The sequence below is a fragment of the Pyxicephalus adspersus genome, chromosome 2, assembly GCF_032062135.1.
Source record: "Pyxicephalus adspersus chromosome 2, UCB_Pads_2.0, whole genome shotgun sequence".
Classification (NCBI taxonomy): domain Eukaryota; kingdom Metazoa; phylum Chordata; class Amphibia; order Anura; family Pyxicephalidae; genus Pyxicephalus; species Pyxicephalus adspersus.
Genome location: NC_092859.1, coordinates 1,733,219 through 1,752,662, shown reverse-complemented (window position 1 = coordinate 1,752,662; position 19,444 = coordinate 1,733,219). Strand labels below are relative to the sequence as shown.

Here is a 19,444-nt window from a genome sequence, read left to right as displayed (position 1 = left end):
GCACTAACTTTTCCCCCCCAGTTTTGGGGAAGAAAAAGTGCGTCTTAAACAGCAAAAAATACGGTAAGTGTAGTTTTGTTTCAGGGGACTTTTGAGTTTAGTTTCTCTTTAATTGTGCCAGTGTCGCCAGTTTATGTTTTTGCTTCTGACTTGGGAGCTACAGTTTGCTAGACATTGGATGTAGACCAGGAGTCAGATTGACCAACGGTGGCTCTGATGTCAGCAGCAGCATTTTCTGTATCTGCCCCTAAATCCCAGAGCTGGAAAAAAAAGAGAGCTCCCATAAAGACCAATATACTTAAGATTCTGGAAAAATATCCAGAAGTCTTTTGTCCCTTTCATTAAAAATAAAGGAGTACAGGGGGTAAAAAAAAATCTCACCTCTTCCTCGTGCTGTGCCGCGGCCTCTAGCTGCTCCTCCACTAGGTGCCACTGCTCCCTTTCCCATCAGCCTCAGGACTGGGACACTATTCACCGACATTGAGAAGTTCCTCTGTAGAGAAGGAGATATATGAGTGATAGATAATCTTGATGAATATAAAACCACAATGCACAATAAGTTCTCCTTGTACCCAAAAGCAACCATTCCCCAAACACCATGTCCACAGCACCCAATGAATCAATGTGCAGCCCTGCCTTACGACCTACCAATGTCAGTTCTTTCACTTCCCAAAACCGAGCTCCCTATTCTCCCCAAAAATTCAGCACCGGTATTGTGACCAGACAGTAACAGCCGGGTGGTTACTGAAAAGTGCCGGGTGGTTCCTCTATGTAGAAGGGTCCGGGGAGATCACTATACGCTCAAGCCTGTGATTACCAATGCCCTCTTTCTCCCTACGTCTTCTTGGAAATTTCGGAAAGATCCAAGTTATGTGAAGTAACCTTAACCTACCCAGAGAGCGTGGTTGCTCACACGTGTGTCCATAAGATATAACAGGTTTGTGTCAGGGAAGAGGGGTGATGAATTTAGAGCGGGGAAGGGATGCTCGTCAAGAAACTTGTTCTATCATCTAACTCTATTAACAGAAACATTTGCATAGACAAGATAATTGTGTAAACTTTATAGACAAGGAAAGTTCAGCTTATCTATGTGGTTAATTACCCATTATATGATGCTGCTCTCTACATACTGGTGGCAGTTCAGATCAGCAATGTACACTAGAAGCTGCTACACAACCTACTGGCAGCTACAGATAAACCCTCTCCTGTCACCCCTTCATTGTTATTTTATCAGAGCAATCAGGTTGATGCCCAGAACAAAACCTGCATGGTATGTAAGCAGACTGGATACAGGACCCTGGCACAGACACCCTGGCACTGACACCCTACCTGCTCATCCTCTGTAAGAGGCAGGAGAGCCAGAGGTTGTAAGGGCTCCTCATTCAGAATCACAGCAAACTCCTTGTCTTGCATCTCCTCTGGAACCTGCAGAATCACAAAAACACAAAAAAATGATGAACAGCTAATCTATGACATTGAAAGAATGCTGGGTGTGACCCACAGGGGGGCACAAAGGAGAGGTTTACAAGGAGCCCCGTGTGTAGGACTAATGTAGGGAGATAAAGTATGAAATGCCCTATCACTGGTGGTGATTTAGTTAAAAATGGCAGATAATCAAGTATTCTCGGCAGCCCCTTTTAGCTCGGTGCACCACCAGGCATTTTTCAGCAACCACCGGGCTGTTTTTGGTTACTGAAGAGTTTGGGCACAATAGAGGGGCTGCCACCCGCCTACAGCCTTTTCCCACCCAACTTAAAAATATTCTGGGTTGAACACAATCATTTTGCTGCCACAATGTTCCTGCAAGCCAAAAACCAGGTGACCTTTGGGCTTTAGGGGGGGGGCACAGAACACTTTGTTTTCCCAGTTGTGAACTGTAATGACCGGTCTACTCATAGTGCAGAGGATGTATAAAAGGAGCAGCAATAACAGAGCAGCCAGATGTGACAGACAGGCAGACAGCACTATGACAATCCTGCATCTTATTGCCGACTCTTCACACCCCAAAGGATGGAAAGGTGATAGCCGGGGAAGATTTTACAATCAGGACAATCATGTAAGATTGGGCAGAGCTGTGGCTCAGTGGTTAGCACTCTAGCCTTTGCAGCGTTGGGTCCCAGATTGGAATCTCGGCCAGGACACTATCTGCATGGAGTTTGTAAGTTCTCCCCGCGTTTGTGTGGGTTTCCCCCGGGTACTCCGGTTTCCTCCCACATTCCAAAAACATGCAGTTAGGTTAATTGGCTTCCTCGCCATAATTTACCTTGGACTGTATTAATGACTATGGTAGGGTCTTTAGATTGTGAGAGACAACTAGTGACATGACTATAGACTTTGTACAGCGCTATGTAATATGTTGGCGCTATATAAATACTGTATAATAATAATAATTGCTGAGACACGCTCACCTTGTTCTCTTTTACATAAAGTGCCAACATTTCCTCTCTTCCATAGCGATAATCCGCCAGTTTATACTTTGGCATAGCAGGGGAGGGAGGAGGGGAAGCAATTGATCCCCCACTGGATAGTGCACGGAGCCTGGAGAGAGAATACAGAGAAATATTTCCAGTGACTAGGACAAAGACGAGGAGGCACCAGGTTGCAAAAAAAAAAAAAAAATACTATCAGATAAATACATATTCAATGTAGACAGAAAAAACAAACAAACAAACATGAATGAATGCCGCTACCAGGATTAACATTGCACCTTATGGTCAACGTCTGTCGTTTAGATTTGTCTGTGCTGTACCATTCCAACCAAACTTTCCTTCAGTTAGATTCGGGGCAGGGTCCTCCCCTCCTTCTGTGCCACTGTCTGTATGCCATTTGCAACCCCTATTTAACCTCACTGCCAATATGAATATTAAGTATTTTTGAATGTAAAAGCAGTACATTGAAAAATACTTAGTATTTTAGATTTCCCGCCCCACCCAGCTTTAGGCTTACACGCAGATGCCCGGCCGGCATCCCCAACGTTCACATCCCGGGGACGCAGATGCCGGCAGGGTATCGCCAGGGGAAGAAGATGTCGGGCATTGCTGGATGACGCCATGGGCACCGCTTACCAGGTAAGCTTTTTAAACTCCCTAGCAATTCCACCCCGAGTGTGGCTTGGGGTTACTGCTTTTGATACTGAAAATTAAACCCGAGTCGCACACAGGATTACCGCTAGGGAGGTAATGTACAGCGCTCCGTAATATGTTGGAGCTATATAAATTCTGTTTATTTATAAAGACATTGTGGGCTATTTATAAATGCAAAAAAATTCTCCTCATGCACATTGCCACGAACAGATGCAGGACACCTTTTATATTCCATGCACTCTGTCACAAAGTACATAGATTTCATGTCCAAGCTGAGGTTTTTGTTAGCTTATACCCATGCAATATACCCCCACCCCCTGTAATCTCTGTATGGGTTATTTGCAGATTTGGCTGGGGGAGGGTTCATACAAACACCTGACATGCTTCTATACAATGCTGGGCTTACATTGTACATGAGGACATTGGAGAGCTACGACTGGCTGGGACGGGGAACTTACTGAATGGGCAGCCCGGAGTTGTGGCTTTCATTGTAAGCCGTGATTCCAACATTACATTTCTATTCTGTAGTCGGCATTTCCAAAACGGACAGAGACGAGTCCAATAATGTATAATTAGAAGATTGGTGCAAGTTATGACTCAGCCTTGCTGCGCTCATTTAGGATATATGTCCTTCGTAGATTTCATTAAGTGATTTGCTCCAAATATGTTACTAATCCGCTTGTAAAAAAAACTCCCAGTTCTAAAGAAGAACTAAAACTCTACTTTTATGAATGAACAGCCCAGTCATTATTGTAGAAAAGGTCAGGTGATCACTGCCTAACCACTCCGGGATTCCGACAAAAAAGCAGAGCTACGCATGCGCAGAGTCAGCTTTGGTTGCCAGGATACCAGACATTCCCAGCTTCGTCTGCGTATGCTGGGAATAAACGCTTTAAACTAACATAACGACTCTTGCTTTATATTCCCTCCATCGATATCTGAATAATAGAGGTCAGTATGGAGTCGGGAAAACGTGAACACGAGAACGGCACCTGGAGATTACTTTATATCATGGGGACTCCCCGCTGTACATCAATCCCCTTCCCAGCACAAACCCCAAAACTCACCATTCAGGCCCAAAATTTAGTGTTTCAGCAGCCATGATGTGATCTTCAGGTACCTGGAATACAAAATGAGAAGGATCAATTATTTACGCTACAAGATTATCACCCTCTAATGAGACAAGAATAATTATGAAGTTAAATGTGATCATGGCAAGCGTGTGCTGTGTAGTTTTCATACAATGTCTGGAAAGAATAAATCAGGAAATATCTATTGTATGATGCGTCGTCACCTCTTGGATTGTAAGCTCTTTGGGGCAGGGTCCTCTCCTACTGTGTCACTGTCTATCTCTCTCCCCTATTTAATGTACAGCGCTGCATAATATGTTGGCGCTATAAAAATCCTGTTTATTAATAATAATATCAGCGATATATAAACATTTCCTCAGTTTTATAAAACTAAACTCTACAAGTAAACCAAAATACCTGGCAATCTCCCTGAAATCCAGTGAGCTCCTAACTTCCTGTAGGAAGCCGACAACGTAGTTTGTGATTCACAGAAACCTCAGGCAGTGTTGTCAGCCCTTCCGGGTGGAACTACATAGTCAGCACAAATACCCTCCCTCTCCCATAACCTCATTCTAGGTGCTGCGCTGCATAATATGTTGGCGCCATATAAATCCTGTTTATCAACAATAAAAGTCTGGCTTGGAGATCAGTACAAAGCATGCAGCGTCAGAGACATGTCGCCATACACAATGCTGCAGCCTTGGTTCTCATTGTGCGAGGAGAAGGGTTCTTAGGATATGTAGTTCTGGGGGTGTGCATCTATCACTGGGAATAGTCCTACAGAATCGGAGACACCTGGTGTTACCAAACTGTAAAAAAAAGCTTGAAACACGATCTAAAAATCTGTGGCCTGGCCGGGCTTTATTGTGGGTAGAACCAGGCAATGTCCCTTCTGCAATAAGGATTCTTAGCGGCCTGATCGCTCCATGGAGAGGTCATTACTGGTTGCCAGGATACGCGGCATCCCAGTTATGCAGTTACCGGCACCAAACAGACTAACATGCGCCTGCGCAGGAGTTACGTCACCCCGGCCTGGCCAATCAAGACAGCCGAAGATTGCAAGAAGGAAAAGACAGAACGCGGACGGGTTGCTATTACAGGGTGTAGATTTGTGTCATGTCTGCACACCGTGAAAACATTCGGGGTTCTATTTACTGTGTGACAAGTTGAATTATATATATTCTATGTGTCTGGAGTTCTGCTTTAAGCTGGATTCTATGTGCAGTAATGTTTACACCTGTCCAGCATCGCTGGGTGTCATCAGGTTGCAATGCATGAATTATATGAGCGGCTGCCAAGCCTGTTTAGGATATTAATAGACACAAGGGCTGAGCTATGTGTAATACAAATATCAGGCCGGGGTAAACTGTCACCAGCGGATAAGAAGATGAAAGGACGGACGGCTGGGATCTGCAGGCAGGGAAGGGGTTAGTATGGGGGTAGATCTGTCCCTGTCACACCTGTGTATGGAATGCTCTGTCACTGATCATGGGATGAAGTTATATTGTAGAGGAAACGGTTAAATGGCTGCCATACTCGGCCTGACCAATGTCAGAACCCCTGAATCCCGAAACGTACATCGAAGGAAAACAAACTTTATGCAGTGTTCTCCCCCTCACTTCTTAGCTGGGTGCACCGCCCGGCACTTTTCAGTAACCACCGGCTGTTTTTGGGTGAGAGTTGGGTGACAATAAAAATAATTGGCTGGCTTAAAATAATTTCTGAGGAAAATACGGATTATGTTTTGTAATTAATGAAGACATTATTAAAGTTCATACATGACAGTAAATATTACAGCTCAATGAGATGAAGCAAAGAGTAGATATGTTGGTTGTATTTGCGTTTAGTAGATCTGGAAATAGTTTGTAATCCTGTCAGTGCCTGGGATTCCCATTCAGCCCGTCACATGACAAGACGCTGCCCTGTCACATGACACAGCAACCATAGACAAAATAAAATGACTACTTTGTAACTTTGTTTTCATGCAGGCAATGTGTGCCCACTGATAAATGTACACAGTGCAGCCCCAGACATTGCAGGTTCTATAAAGGTAAAGGTAGGAAAGGATTTTGCACCTGACAGTTATATTGGACCAAACCTTACGTCAACGGAAGCATGCGAGCAAGGAGACACTTTAGGCTCCTAAACAATAAAGGTCTGGTCCTCCAATGTCCAACTCCCATCAATGGACACCAGAAAATGTCTCAGGCTCTCAAGTTCCACTCTACCATGTCACATGACCATAACAATGAGGTCTAGGCCTCCAATGACCCACTCCTACCATGTCACATGACCATCACAATGAGGTCTAGGCCTCCAATGACCCACTCCTACCATGTCACATGACCATCATAATGAGGTTTCATCTTCCAATGACCCAATCCCACCATGTCACATGACCATTACAACAAGGTTTTGGCTTCCAATGACCCAATCCTACCATGTCACATGACCATCACGACGAGGTTTCGGCTTCCAAGGTCCCACTCCTACCATCAGAATAAGGTCTCAGGCTCCGACTTCCCACTTCTAGCATGGCACAAGGCCAGTACAATAAGGCCTCCAAGTTCCCAATGTTTCTATTTGACATGGCTATATCATGGTTTAAGCCTCTGAGGTCCCCCTTCTATCACATAACATGGCCATTACATTGAGCTCTCTGCCTGGATGATTGCAAATAATTCAAATAAAGTTTGTATATGTATATAAAGTAAATAAAGTATATTCTTTGTAATGTCTTAACATCTGTAAAGAGCCTCCCAACCACTGTCCTGTGTATACAACCTTCAGGCTTAGCGTTTGTCATCCCATACAAGCGAGATCCACCAGTGCTGCTTCTCTCTCCAAAACAGCAGACGGGGCAGAGATCAGGCAACATTACCATATATTAAATAATAAATATCATTTTTGGGTCGAAAAGTTACACTATTAGGAGGCGATAACCACAGCAGAAGCCGGTGGACTTGGGCAACCAAACCAACAACAAAACTTACTAACATATATACAAGGCAGTGATCAATCCAGGAAGTTTTTTCAGCTGGATAGGAAGAAGCTGTAGGTGGGTGTCAGGCCCGGTAGAGTGAGCAAACTCATCAGTAAGCACTTAGACAGCCGGGGGGGATGAAAAGTGCCGGGTGGAGCGCCCAGCTAAAAGGGACCGCTGAGATCATTGCAAGGTAACAGGGTTCATTCATACTGTTCATACAATATTATGAAAGTGGTTTCGAGTCCACCGGCAAGAATCCCTATGGATAGAGCTGAAGATCAGGCACATGAAAGGTGTCCACATGTTACACATGAACTAAATATCAGCTTAATATATCCCCCAATTATTCTTTACCATTTCATTTAACCAATGTAAAAGGATAGAACACAACATCTATAAAGAGCCAGCAATCTAAAGAGAAACAACAACATGTGTATACCAATATAGTGATTTCATTTGTAAAGGGCGTCAGCTGTATCCCAGATGTGAATTACACGCCAACTATCACAAGGCCTTCCATTGCATTCTTGTCCTGGACCTAATATTCTAATGAAAGCTTCCAGAAAACTCTGCAAGGCTTTGGCCCCCTATAGAGCCCTCCCAGCAACATTCAGCATTGTATGGGGTCAGTAAAAGGTTCACTGCTGCCCTTCTTTATTCTGCTACTTCCCAGGCTGTGTATAGATTCAGTGGTTGCTTCACTTTCCCAGAATTAATCTACACTTTCAGGAGAGAAATTATAGTTTATTCAACACAGAATTTATTTTAAGCCGGGTGAGAAGAATATCTAGGCAGGGGACAGCCATGGTATTATTACACAAATGTTCAGTAACGACCCATAAACAGCCCGGTGGTCGCTGAAAAGTGCCGGGTGGTGCGCCCAGCTAGAAGGGTCCGGGGAGGTCACTGCTTTGTATTACGCAGATGACAATTGTACGGTTACAGGGCCATGCAAATTGAGTACATGAAGATACAAACACTGGGACACCTATAGATAACACAGAACGTCACATCACATGATAGGCAGGTGAAATATGCAAATCTGATCCTGGAGAAACCAGCCTATCCAAATCCTGCTCCTTTCATGTGATGGACAGCCACACTAACCAATAGGAAGTCTCAGGGGGCGGAGCAGAGACGGGTTACACTTTTACAGTAAAACCAGAGATTTGCATGCAATTTACACTTTGGATCTTATGACCGTCCTAAAAATATTCCACTTATCCAGCAGGAGATACAGAAAAGCAACCACTTCCCCGACTGCCCTAAAATACTCCAAATATTTATAACTTTATGTAAAAGCAGCAAAATATAAAAGGAGATTCAAGTACACCAAGATATGAAACTGTGCATTTGTGAAAACTCTACCTGTAGTGGGGCTCCTGGCATTGCAAGGGTTAAATGCTATTTGTGCACGGTTCTAATAGAAGGCACTTTTAATACCCCCCCAGTCCATTTCTCTCCAAGGATTGAATGGGCCCTCGGTATTTTAATTATTACACAGTATTTATATAGTGCTGACATACAATGCAGCGCTGTACAAAGTCATGTCACTAGCTGTACCTCATAGGAGCTCACAATCTAATGTCCGAACCTCAGTCTAAGGTCAATTTTGGGGAAGCTAATTAACCTAACTGCACGTTTTTGGAATGTAGGAGGAAACCGGAGTACCCGGAGGAAACCCACACAGACACGGGGAGAACCTGCAAACTCCATGCAGATAGTGTCCTGGCCAAGATTCAACCTGGGACCCGGCGCTGCAAAGGCCACAGTGCTAACCACTGAGCCACCGTGCTGCCCTCTGTACCCTCACAATGCAGGGCTCCATGGCGCAGTGTATGTGAGGTCCTCCGGGAGCTGGGCCAGCTGTCACATGGAGGAAGCAGCATGCAGGAGATGGGGAAAAGGAAAGCAAAAGTATTCTGTTTTCTTTCTTTAAAAGAATCTAAAAACCAATCAGGCCTGTGGGTAGCCACAATGAGCGATAGTGAAGTGTTCAAAGCAAATTTTCCCATGCACAATCTGAAAATTGAAACCACCGAGACCAAACTCTGACCAACAGAAGTAAAAGGTCTGGAACTGTTTTTATGTCTCACTTCCTGATAGGAAAGGAGGGAAATCCCCCCCACCCCCACTACTTAGATTGTAAGCTCTTCAGAGCAGGATCCTCTCCTCCTCCTTTGTCACTGTCTGTCATTTGCAACCCGTATTTAATGTACAGTGCTGCGCAATATGTTGGTGCTATATAAATCCGGTTTATTAATAATAATACGGCGATGATGTCAAGGGATGGTTTTATATACAACACAAACTTTGTATGAACACAACATTCTGTATCACCGACACGTGTGGGATGGCAAGCAGAAGGTGCTAGAGCTAGTCTGACCATAGCAAACACTTCTATAAATATATATTCACTTAGATCTGTATTCAAGGGAACCTGTCAGTGACAAAACAGAGGCGCCACACTCCGGGGCGGCTCACCATACTGATAGAGATCTTCATATTCCTGAACTGACGAGAACCCTTCCCCTGTACCAGAAACTCTTCATATCGCACACACAGAATCACCCCGTCTGGCCAGGTATCAATTTATCAAACCAAGAGAGAAGGAAAGCCCTGCTTCTTGTCACCTCCGGTCCACCATGACAGGTAGCGGATATGACTATGGACTTTGTACAGCGCTGTGTAATATGACGGCGCTATATAAATACTGTGTAATAATAATAAGGTATAAGGGACCAGGAAGATGCAATGGGAAGGATGACGTGTGTGCAAAATCTAACAGTGATCAGACTTGGGTACACATGTGTAAGAATTGTTGCTGGAAAGGATCTTTCAAAATCCAACAACAAAAGACAGAACGATGCATGAAGGAGCTCTGTACACACAGCACTGTTCTGCTGTATGGAGAGGGGAAAAGGACGGAGTGGCACCCCGCTGTGCTCTCTCCCCTTCACTTGCATTATGATCGGTCGTGGATCCGCCAGAACAGATCCATGAACGACGAGCGCTGTACACGCAACATTCTCCAATACCAGCCCTGACCCGATTAGATGACGAGAATCATTTGACATGTGTACGTAGCCTAACAACTATTAAGTATTTCCCCATTCAAACTGAAGCCTGACAGGACTTCTACAACCACAGACATGCAATCAAATGTTAAATTGGTGGGGCTGTGTGAATCTGACATTGCGCTGTGGGAATCTTCCAGGTCCATGTGTTACAAGGGCAGTAATAGATTCTCCGCCAGGAAATGTCAGATTCACAGATTTATAAACAGACCCCCAGGGTTTAATCCAGAATTTTTTTTAAGCTGGGTGGCAGCCCTGTAATGTAATGCAACTCTTTAGTAACCAACCAAAAACAGCCGGGTGGTTACAGAAAAGAGTCAGGTGGTACGCCCAGCTTTAAGGGGCCGGGGAGATCACTGACCCCCATATGTAGGGACATTGTGCGACTGTGTGGTCGGAAGGAATCACTATAGAAATCATTTCAGATTCCCCAGCCCTGAAGTGTTCTATACCAAGCGCTTCCTTACTTATCCCCGGACTCTTTTAGCTGGGCTCACCGCCTGGCACTTTTCAGAAACCCCCCAGCTGTTTATGGATTGTTACTGAAGAATTGGGTCACAATTCAGGGGCTGCCACCCCGTATATTGCACATCATAGGAATGACAGCCTCAGATTCGGATAATTAGTAAAAAAAAAAAAAAACCCTTGCAGCCCACTCACCGTCCAGCACTCTGTTATCACCGCAAAGCCCTTGGCTAAGGTCTCTTGAATTTAAAGTTCTTTAACCACCAGAAGAATGGGGGGGATGCAACACTTCAATGTGTACAGTCCAATGATCGACAGAGCTGACAGTCTGATTCCTGGCTATAGATACTCGTGTATAAATCTCTGTGCAAGTGCCTGCATATGGTACGCGATAGAGATTTGTATTTACATCAAGAAAACACTTTAGGTATTTAGGTTTCCTGTCTGGAGACGTTTGCTACAAACACCCCGATGTACGGCTCTGAGAAGCCGGGTGGTGATGTTGGGGTATCAGGACGACTCCCGGGTATAGGCATGCGGTCACACTCCGCTCCTTGTAAACATGGCCTTGATGAAGGTGGACGCTGCGAGGAGGCTCTAGGCAAGTCTTCTCCGCTCTTTGTGCATTTGTTGTGCGTAGGCTGAAATGTCTTTTTCTATATTTACGGCCCCTTCTGCTGCGTCAGGCTTTGTAATATCAGCTTGGGCTGTAGGACTGGGGAAGGGAAGCAATGTACATAGTACTCCCTCCCGGGATTAGGGGGTATGGATTGGCCTCTTACAAAGTGTGGTTACCCGTGTCTATGGGGCGAGCACTGTATGCCGTGTGTGGGGGGTGTATAAGATTTTGGGCCCTATATTGTGTCTTATAGCACGTGGGGGTTATCCCTGTTTAAGGGGGGGTATATATAAGGGCACCCACAATAGAAAGGAATTTTACAGTATTAAAATGCAGGATTGCCCCGCTTATTGTCTATGGGGGGAGGCGGGCTGACACCTGATGCACCTGGCTGTAGGAAGTCCCAGCCTGCCCTGGCCTTTCCTGTATGGGGGGCGGGGGGGGGGCGCTAATCCTCCTGACCCTCCTACAATAGGGACAATGACCGGTCCCCAGGCTCTATGCTATTGGCTGAGGCTGAACTCCTCCCAGGATTTTGGTAAATCTTTAGGGTCTGCTCTGTGTATAGCAGCAGTCTATGCCGGGCTTCTGTAATGTCAGCACTCTCAATATAATATATGGGGGGCCCCCGATATTAAACGTGAGGGGTCTCGGGTTGTGACGGCCCCCCTATATTACACGTGAGGGGTCCCAGTAGGCCTCAGGCCTGCTATATAGTATGGGCTGTGCTCTATGCCTGCCTTACAATCCTCCAGCACTCCAGTATTATATATGGGGGGTCTCCTGTGGGCCCTCAGGCCTGGGTTGTATATGTAAGGAGTCTCCAATAGGCCTCAGTAGTTTGTGTTGGGCCCCTGACCTTCTGTATGGTGTGACTGACTATATAGGGGGCTCCTGTAGGCCTCAGGCCTGACTTGTGTATATTAGGGGGCTCCTGTAGGCCTCAGGCCTGCTGTATAATACTCCAGCCCCTCAGTACGATATAGAAGTGTCTCTGCTAGGCCTCGAGCCTGCGGTCTCTGTGTCTAAGGGGTCTTCAATAGGCCTCGGTGGTCTCTGCTAGGCCTTAGGCCTGCTCCGCGTCTTTAGCGGGTCTCCAGTAGGCCTCGGGTCTGCTCTCTCTCTCTCCTCAGCCAGGCGGAGGGGTAGTCAGTCCCCGGCTCTCCTCCCGGAGGGAACCCCTCCTCCTCCACTCTCTGCGGCGGTAGTCCTGGTTACGTCACGTTGCCCTCCTCCGCCGCCACCTCCGAGTATAATCCGTGTGCGATCTGTGTGTGCGGGGATCCCAGTACAAGATGGCGGCCGCGCGGGGTCACGTGACACGCTGCCCCTCTCTCCGAGCCTGTTCGGGGTGGGGCGTCTCGCGAGGACGAAGCTCAAAGCAGAAGGGCCGAGAGACCAAACCAAGCATCCAATGGAAGGGCGGCTAAACGGGTACTAACAATCACGTGATCAGAATTAAGACCAATAGTAATCCACAACCACTGTTTTTTTTTCACTGCCAACCACGTAACTTTATTGTACAGGAATTACAAATGTTTAAATTCTTTTAATTCTACTTGAAAGTATCCCAAAAAAAGAATATAATACTATCACAAATAATATCATATAAAAGACAATTTGTTATTATTGACCTAGCCCAGCGATCTTGGACATAAACATCACGTCATAGAAGGCTACTTCCTGAAAAGGGGGCGGGGTCTTGCTTGTAACTTTAGCGCTGGGTGTAGTGGGCGGAGTCGTGTTTGATGGGCAGGCGGCAGGTCCCTCCCATCGTGTTTACAATGTGGGCAGATAGCATTGTTGCTTAGCGTGAGGGGGTCACGTGGTTTATTACATGCCCCAGCTTGTGACACTGTTTCCATGGAGACCAGTATTAAAGACATTATTATCCTCCTAATTACTATATGAACACCATTCCTATATATAAGACAATAATCCCTCGCTATAAAGAGTTTGTGGGAGGGTCACAGCCCTATTTGTTCACATTTTGGATAAAGTTTGTAAGGGATAAATAGTCACCTACACCTGTTCTAAAATCAAGGGTAATCTCTACAAAAGGCTCAGAGGTGTAAATAGGCGCCATACTGAAGAAAAACAACAATTACATTCCACTTCATATAAATAGGAAAGACTAACGCTTTGGTGGTCAGCAAGAATTCCCCCTTCATTGGCGGCCAGTGGCAGAGGGTCCCCATACAATGGTGGTCAGAGGGAGACATTACTTATTACACTGGTGATCAACGACATAGGGTTCCCATTACATTGGTAGTCAGAGGGAGAAGGGTCCCCCGACAATGGAGGTCAGTGGGAGAAGAGTCTCCTTACAATGGTGGTCAATGGGAGAAGGGTCTCCTTACAATGGTGGTCAGTTGGAGAAGGGTCCCCTTACAATGGAGGTCAGTGGGAGAAGGGTCTCCTTACAATGGAGGTCAGTGGGAGAAGAGTCTCCTTACAATGGAGGTCAGTGGGAGAAGAGTCTCCTTACAATGATGGTCAGTGGGGGAAGGGTCTCCTTACAATGCTGGTCAGTTGGAGAAGGGTCACCTTACAATGGAGGTCAGTGGGAGAAGGGTCTCCTTACAATGGAGGTCAGTGGGAGAAGGGTCTCCTTACAATGATGGTCAGTGGTAGAAGGGTCTCCTTACAATGATGGTCAGTGGGGGAAGGGTCTCCTTACAATGCTGGTCAGTGGGAGAGAGGTCTCCTTACAATGGTGGTCAGTTGGAGAAGGGTCACCTTACAATGGTGGTCAGTGGGAGAGAGGTCTTTTTACAATGATGGAGAAGGGTCCCCTTACAATGGAGGTCAGTGGGAGAAGGGTCTCCTTTCAATGGAGGTCAGTGGGAGAAGGGTCTCCTTACAATGATGGTCAGTGGTAGAAGGGTCTCCTTACAATGGAGGTCAGTGGGAGAAGGGTCTCCTTATAATGGTGGTCAGTGGGAGAAGAGTCTCCTTACAATGATGGTCAGTGGGGGAAGGGTCTCCTTACAATGCTGGTCAGTTGGAGAAGGGTCTCCTTACAATGGAGGTCAGTGGGAGAAGGGTCTCCTTACAATGAAGGTCAGTGGGAGAAGGGTCTTCTTAAAATGGTGGTCAGTGGCAGAAGGGTCTCCTTACAATGGTGGTCAGTAGAAGGGTTTCCTCACAATGATGGTCAGTGGGAGAAAGGTCTCTTTACATTGGTGGTCAGTGGGAGAAAGGTCACTTTATATTAGTGGTCAGTGGAAACAATACCCCCATTACAAAAGCCAACAAGATCATGATTTGGTGGTTATCCGCAGCAAATTTAGGAGAGGTTCCACTGAATCCACATCGATGTGACCCTGTCAAACAAAAGCTTCTGTCCATGTGCAAAGCTCTGGGCATGCTTAGCTCTTGCTGGCTTTAATGTAGATATTAGAGTGGGCATCTTTGGAAAAAAATAATTTTAGGGTCTGGGGGAACCCTAGCTCAAACTAATTCATTGGTGGTCAGTGAAAACAATCACCCTGGTGGTCAGACTAAATACTTTCATGTGATGGCCACAATGCTGTCCTCACAGACTCCATAAAAAGAGGTCTTGGCCCTATAATTTATCTGGCACCATCAGACAGAAGGTCAGTCGGCCACAGTTTAAGAAACCCGGCACTTGTCAGTCACCACCAGGACGTTTTAGGGTGGTTACTGCCAAGTAGAAGCACAATACACTTCTGGGCACTTTTGCCTTTCACAGGATGCCCAGGTACCTCCCTATATGGTGGCTCATAATAGAGAGGTCATTCAACCACAGCTCAGGAAACCAATGGGCCGAAAGAAACCTATGGTTCCATGGTTGAAAACAATTGTATCAGTGTATCCTTGTCATGGGAATTATTGGTCCTCCTACTTGGTCCTCCTATACAATCAACTTTTTAATAGAATATTACTTCTGAGAAATGGTGACTTTCCCAAGATGCTTACAAATGACTTCTGTATCTGCTTGATAAAAACAATAAAGTTTGATAGAAGTGTCTTTTTGGAATCCAGATATGTACAATGACATCAGAAATATCCCCCGGCCACCTAAAACTTTGCCAGTGGCTGGAAAGCCAACAATGCTGAATGGCGAGGAAGAAGGAGAACATTGTTTGTATGGTATCATACAAATTTTGGTAGTCAGGCATTTGTGGAGGTCATGGCCATACACTAGTCAATTAAATTTTTGTTTTTCTAAATATTAAATGTTGGATGTGATAAATACATTGAATCAAACATAAGTCTATTAAAACTGGGACTTACCTGTGGTGATCGATAAATCAATTGAACATTTATCCAGAATGCTCAGTCTTAGCTTGATCAAGCACCCCACCCCAATGCTCCCAGATTGTAATATGAATAGCTGGGAAAGTGTGACCAGCGCTCCCTGCCATTTACTCTATCAACACAGCCTTGCATGTTCTAGTAAACAGCGGGAAGCCCTCCTATAGGCTGCTGGTTGTTAGGAATCCTCGCTGATTTACATTTATCAGAGCAGGTGGTGGAGTACTGCGGTGCTGAATGGTTAATGGGTCCACTATAGTTATTCTAGGTAAGTGATCGATATCAGTGAGAGATTTATCATTTTACACATTGATGCCTCAGCAAGAGATTTATCATTTCCCTGATCACGCATTCATCCCTCAGCAAAAGATTTATCATTTCCCTGATCGTGCATTCATCCAAATTTTGCAAATTACACAATTTGCATTTACCCCGACCTTCGGGGGGAGGGGGATAAATGCAAATTGTGTAAAAAGATTAATGGAAATATTTTTGCTTTTCACCAAGCAAACAAATCAACACATATACAGTGAAATAATAAAACATAAGAATAGACATTCCCTTTATAGGAATCTTCTAGGTCGATTTGTTTCCCACCAGGGAATGTTTGAGGGAATGTCAGATTCCCTGTGTTAAAAAGCGACGCCGATGAATTTTGGATATATTTGGGAGGAGTCCGAACCCCAGGCTGGTTTTATTTCAAGTAAAGTAAAGGAAACTCTCTCAGGGCAGTAAAACCTGACAGTGCCGTAATCCTTCCACATACTATCCTAAAGTAAACTAAACAAATTGGTTGCAGAATATTTAACAGGGCTAAGTATCATCCTCAATAATGGTCCACATTTCAATATTTGGGACAAGAGACCCTCCTGACCCTACACCAGGCCATGTGGTGCACTTCTCGAAACACCCCCAGCCTGGAATCAGGCTCAGTACAGATGTTGGAGTGAAGGCGATTGGTTGTTCTCATCCCGGACAAAAACCTAGTGCCCATACCAGTGCTCCCCAAGTTGTGTAGCAATCCACCATGCCAACATCTCCAATGGAAGATGCAGCAGAACCCATCTGGCTTGTCCTCCCCCAACTGTATAGAACAGACAGCCTGTCTGTATAGTGATAGTCCAATGTCCTACAAAACAATAACCAAGCAAGTGACAATTATTGAGGGTTTGTATGGGAAACAATACAATATTACTGGTTATGTCCCCACCACTGTGGCAAAGGTTGTCCCCATCTTGCCTGTTTAGCCCCTGACCTACCAACATAGGGGGTGTACATACAGCGCTGTTCTGTTCCATGGAGATAGGAGGGGGGAGAACGAGCTAACGGCACCGTACATCCTTCACTTTGCCTGTCATTCATGGACGACGTTGGGAAACCTCTGCACAGGTCAAGTTCTCACCCAAGAGAAGCCCGGCCGTTCACATCGGGCAAGAATCTGACGTGACGTGTATGTACACGTGACGTGTACATAGCCTAAGCCATGGTTGAGTGAACCAGTCCATAGACAGGGTATACACTATAGGATACAATATGAACATCACATTTCTACCCTTTCCTTAGATCTTGTCCCAGGCTACAGCTACAGCCCTCGAGGGTCAGTTATCATCAGTTATATTATCTTAGGGCTCTAGTTTTAAAACAGAGAATCAGACATTCCCTCCTGGGAGTCTTCCAGATCCATATGTTTCAATCGCAGTATTGGATTCCCACAAGGGAACGTCAAATTTTATAATTAGAACCATTGGCACACCACACCTTACTAAAGTTACTGCTGTCTTTTGGAAAAATACGACAAATGTGTGAGATCTTGGCCCTCGGGGAGCAGAGCTGGACGTCCCTGGGATGACTTTCTATAAGTTGGATGGGTTATATCTGCTGATTTGGGTTATTTATGTAAAAGGAGCATATTTATATATGGGCAGCATGGTGGCTCAGTGGTTAGCACTGGGCTTTGCAGCGCTGGGTCCCGGGATGGAATCTCAGCCAGGACTCTATCTGCATGGGGTTTGTAGGTTCTCCCCGTGTTTGTGTGGGTTACCCCCGGGTACCCTTGTTTCCTCCCACATTCCAAAAACATTCAGTTAGGTTAATTGTCTTATCCCTTAAATTGACTTTAGACTGTATTAATGACATATGACTATGATAGGGGCATTAGATTGTGAGCGTCCTTGAGGGATAGTGACATAACTATGGATTTTGTACAGCGCTGTGTAATATGTCAGCGTTTTGTAAATACTAATAAAAAAAACAAAACAAAAAAAGACCTATTGTTGTATTCCATTTTGTTTTTTTTTTTTATAGGAAAACTAACCTTCAAGAAGCCACATTATAAAACATGTCCTCCTGACCCAGCAGAAATGTCTGACAAGGTAATATTAGGGTGGCAACTATGAAATGTTTATATGATGGAATACATGAAATATGTAAATGAGTGGCAAGGTATCCAGACATCAATGTAATGAGTTTCTTTGTCACTGCTATCAGGTTCACCAAGAGTTTCAGCCAGGTCTGCCATGTTGTTAGGAAATAAGAATGACCCTTGCAGATGTCATGTGCTTTTCTGTTAAGGAGAACTACCGGCCACACACCATGATTTGTATTGGTCCTAGGTGTACCAAGGGGATCACTGAATGTACTTTGCCTCCTGGTGCACCTTTATTATAAGCTCTGATAGGGGTGGAGGGAATGAATCCAAGTGTGCTGGTTCTAGGATCAATAAAGTTTGGCATTTGTTACATATTTATGTTGTAGTATAATTTTCCTATCAGAGGGGGCTGATGGGAACCGTAGTCAAACCTGTCCATGGCAGTGAGGTGGTTGAGCTACATTCCACCAGCAGTATAAGCACCATTATCCTGGATACCTCTTTATAGATGTGGAAGGACAGGAAGCTGTAGTATAAGCCTAACCCTAGGCTAGGGGCACATAGGTGACTGGAGCCATCATCACTAAATATTGGTAGCAATGAAATGTAAGGGTAGGTAAACATTATTGGATAAATGCAGCAAGTTTGCTTTAAACCCTTTTAAATTTAGGGAACACAAAGCTAAGTTTGCAGCATGAAGGAATAAAAATCACTCTGCTTTTTTTCATATCTACAGTTTAATAATAAAATGATACACAATTCAAATATAACACCAATGACATTATAACAAAAAACTCTGAGTCACTGCCGGTGACACAAATGTTGTGAAGAGAGCCCCATCTAGTGGTGGTCACAGCACTGCACAGTCATCCAGGTTTATTGTCCTCCCTCCTTTAAACCAAGAGTGGAGTTCCACCACATCCATCCCGCTACCATGGACTGGCCCAGCGTGCCTATAAGGTGAGAGAGGAAACATTCCACAGCTCCGGTCACTCCTCCTGTGCTCTGTACACACGGATGTGGATGGCTGAGTTGTTCCGGTTCCGGGTCCCTGGCTCGGCGTCCTCTCCACCCTCAGGCTCCAAATCATCGGTTAGCTCCACCGTGGATGTACTGGCGGAGATTAGAAGGGCGTCGGGTGCAGAGAGCTGAAGCTGCAGTGCTAGGTTAATGGCCCGACCAATGGCGAGGCCAAGTCCATGAACCCTCAGCTCCTTCTGTCCCTCAGCAACAAGGAGTCGGCGACATCGAGCAAGCTGGGCCCGGAAGTCAGTCTTTGTGTTCACATAAATGTCATTGGCACTGCGAGGTGGCCGGGGGGCTGGGCGGCGACGGTGAGGAACGCGCTCAGTGTGAGACATCTGCTCTGCCATTTCCTGAAGGAAGAAAAACAAAACAAGGTTTAAAATGGTAATAGTGCCCAAGCTGTACCCTCAATCTAATTTACAAAATATGACTTCCTGTGCCTAGGCACTCCTGTTCTGTATCATTTAGC

At 45.3% G+C, this 19,444-nt stretch overlaps 2 protein-coding genes across 5 annotated transcripts in view; both read right to left on the bottom strand.

The window, feature by feature from the left end:
* The window catches only part of GIGYF1 (GRB10 interacting GYF protein 1), a 27,958-nt gene extending 16,039 nt beyond the window's left edge, over positions 1 to 11,919 (bottom strand). For both annotated transcript variants that reach the window (XM_072399237.1, XM_072399238.1), the window contains exons 1-5: positions 10,877 to 11,919; positions 4,151 to 4,203; positions 2,409 to 2,538; positions 1,330 to 1,425; positions 382 to 493 (exon numbers count right to left, since the gene is read on the bottom strand). In XM_072399237.1, the coding sequence (XP_072255338.1) occupies positions 382 to 493; positions 1,330 to 1,425; positions 2,409 to 2,538; positions 4,151 to 4,185 (373 nt within the window). In that variant the 5' untranslated portion in view covers positions 4,186 to 4,203; positions 10,877 to 11,919. The remainder of the gene's footprint in view (positions 1 to 381; positions 494 to 1,329; positions 1,426 to 2,408; positions 2,539 to 4,150; positions 4,204 to 10,876) is intronic.
* A 6,748-nt stretch (positions 11,920 to 18,667) lies between these two features.
* Positions 18,668 to 19,444, bottom strand: part of POP7 (POP7 homolog, ribonuclease P/MRP subunit) — a 2,254-nt gene continuing 1,477 nt past the window's right edge. For all 3 annotated transcript variants that reach the window (XM_072403016.1, XM_072403015.1, XM_072403017.1), the window contains exon 2: positions 18,668 to 19,325. In XM_072403016.1, coding sequence (XP_072259117.1) covers positions 18,939 to 19,322 — 384 coding nt within the window. In that variant the 5' untranslated portion in view covers positions 19,323 to 19,325 and the 3' untranslated portion in view covers positions 18,668 to 18,938. The remainder of the gene's footprint in view (positions 19,326 to 19,444) is intronic.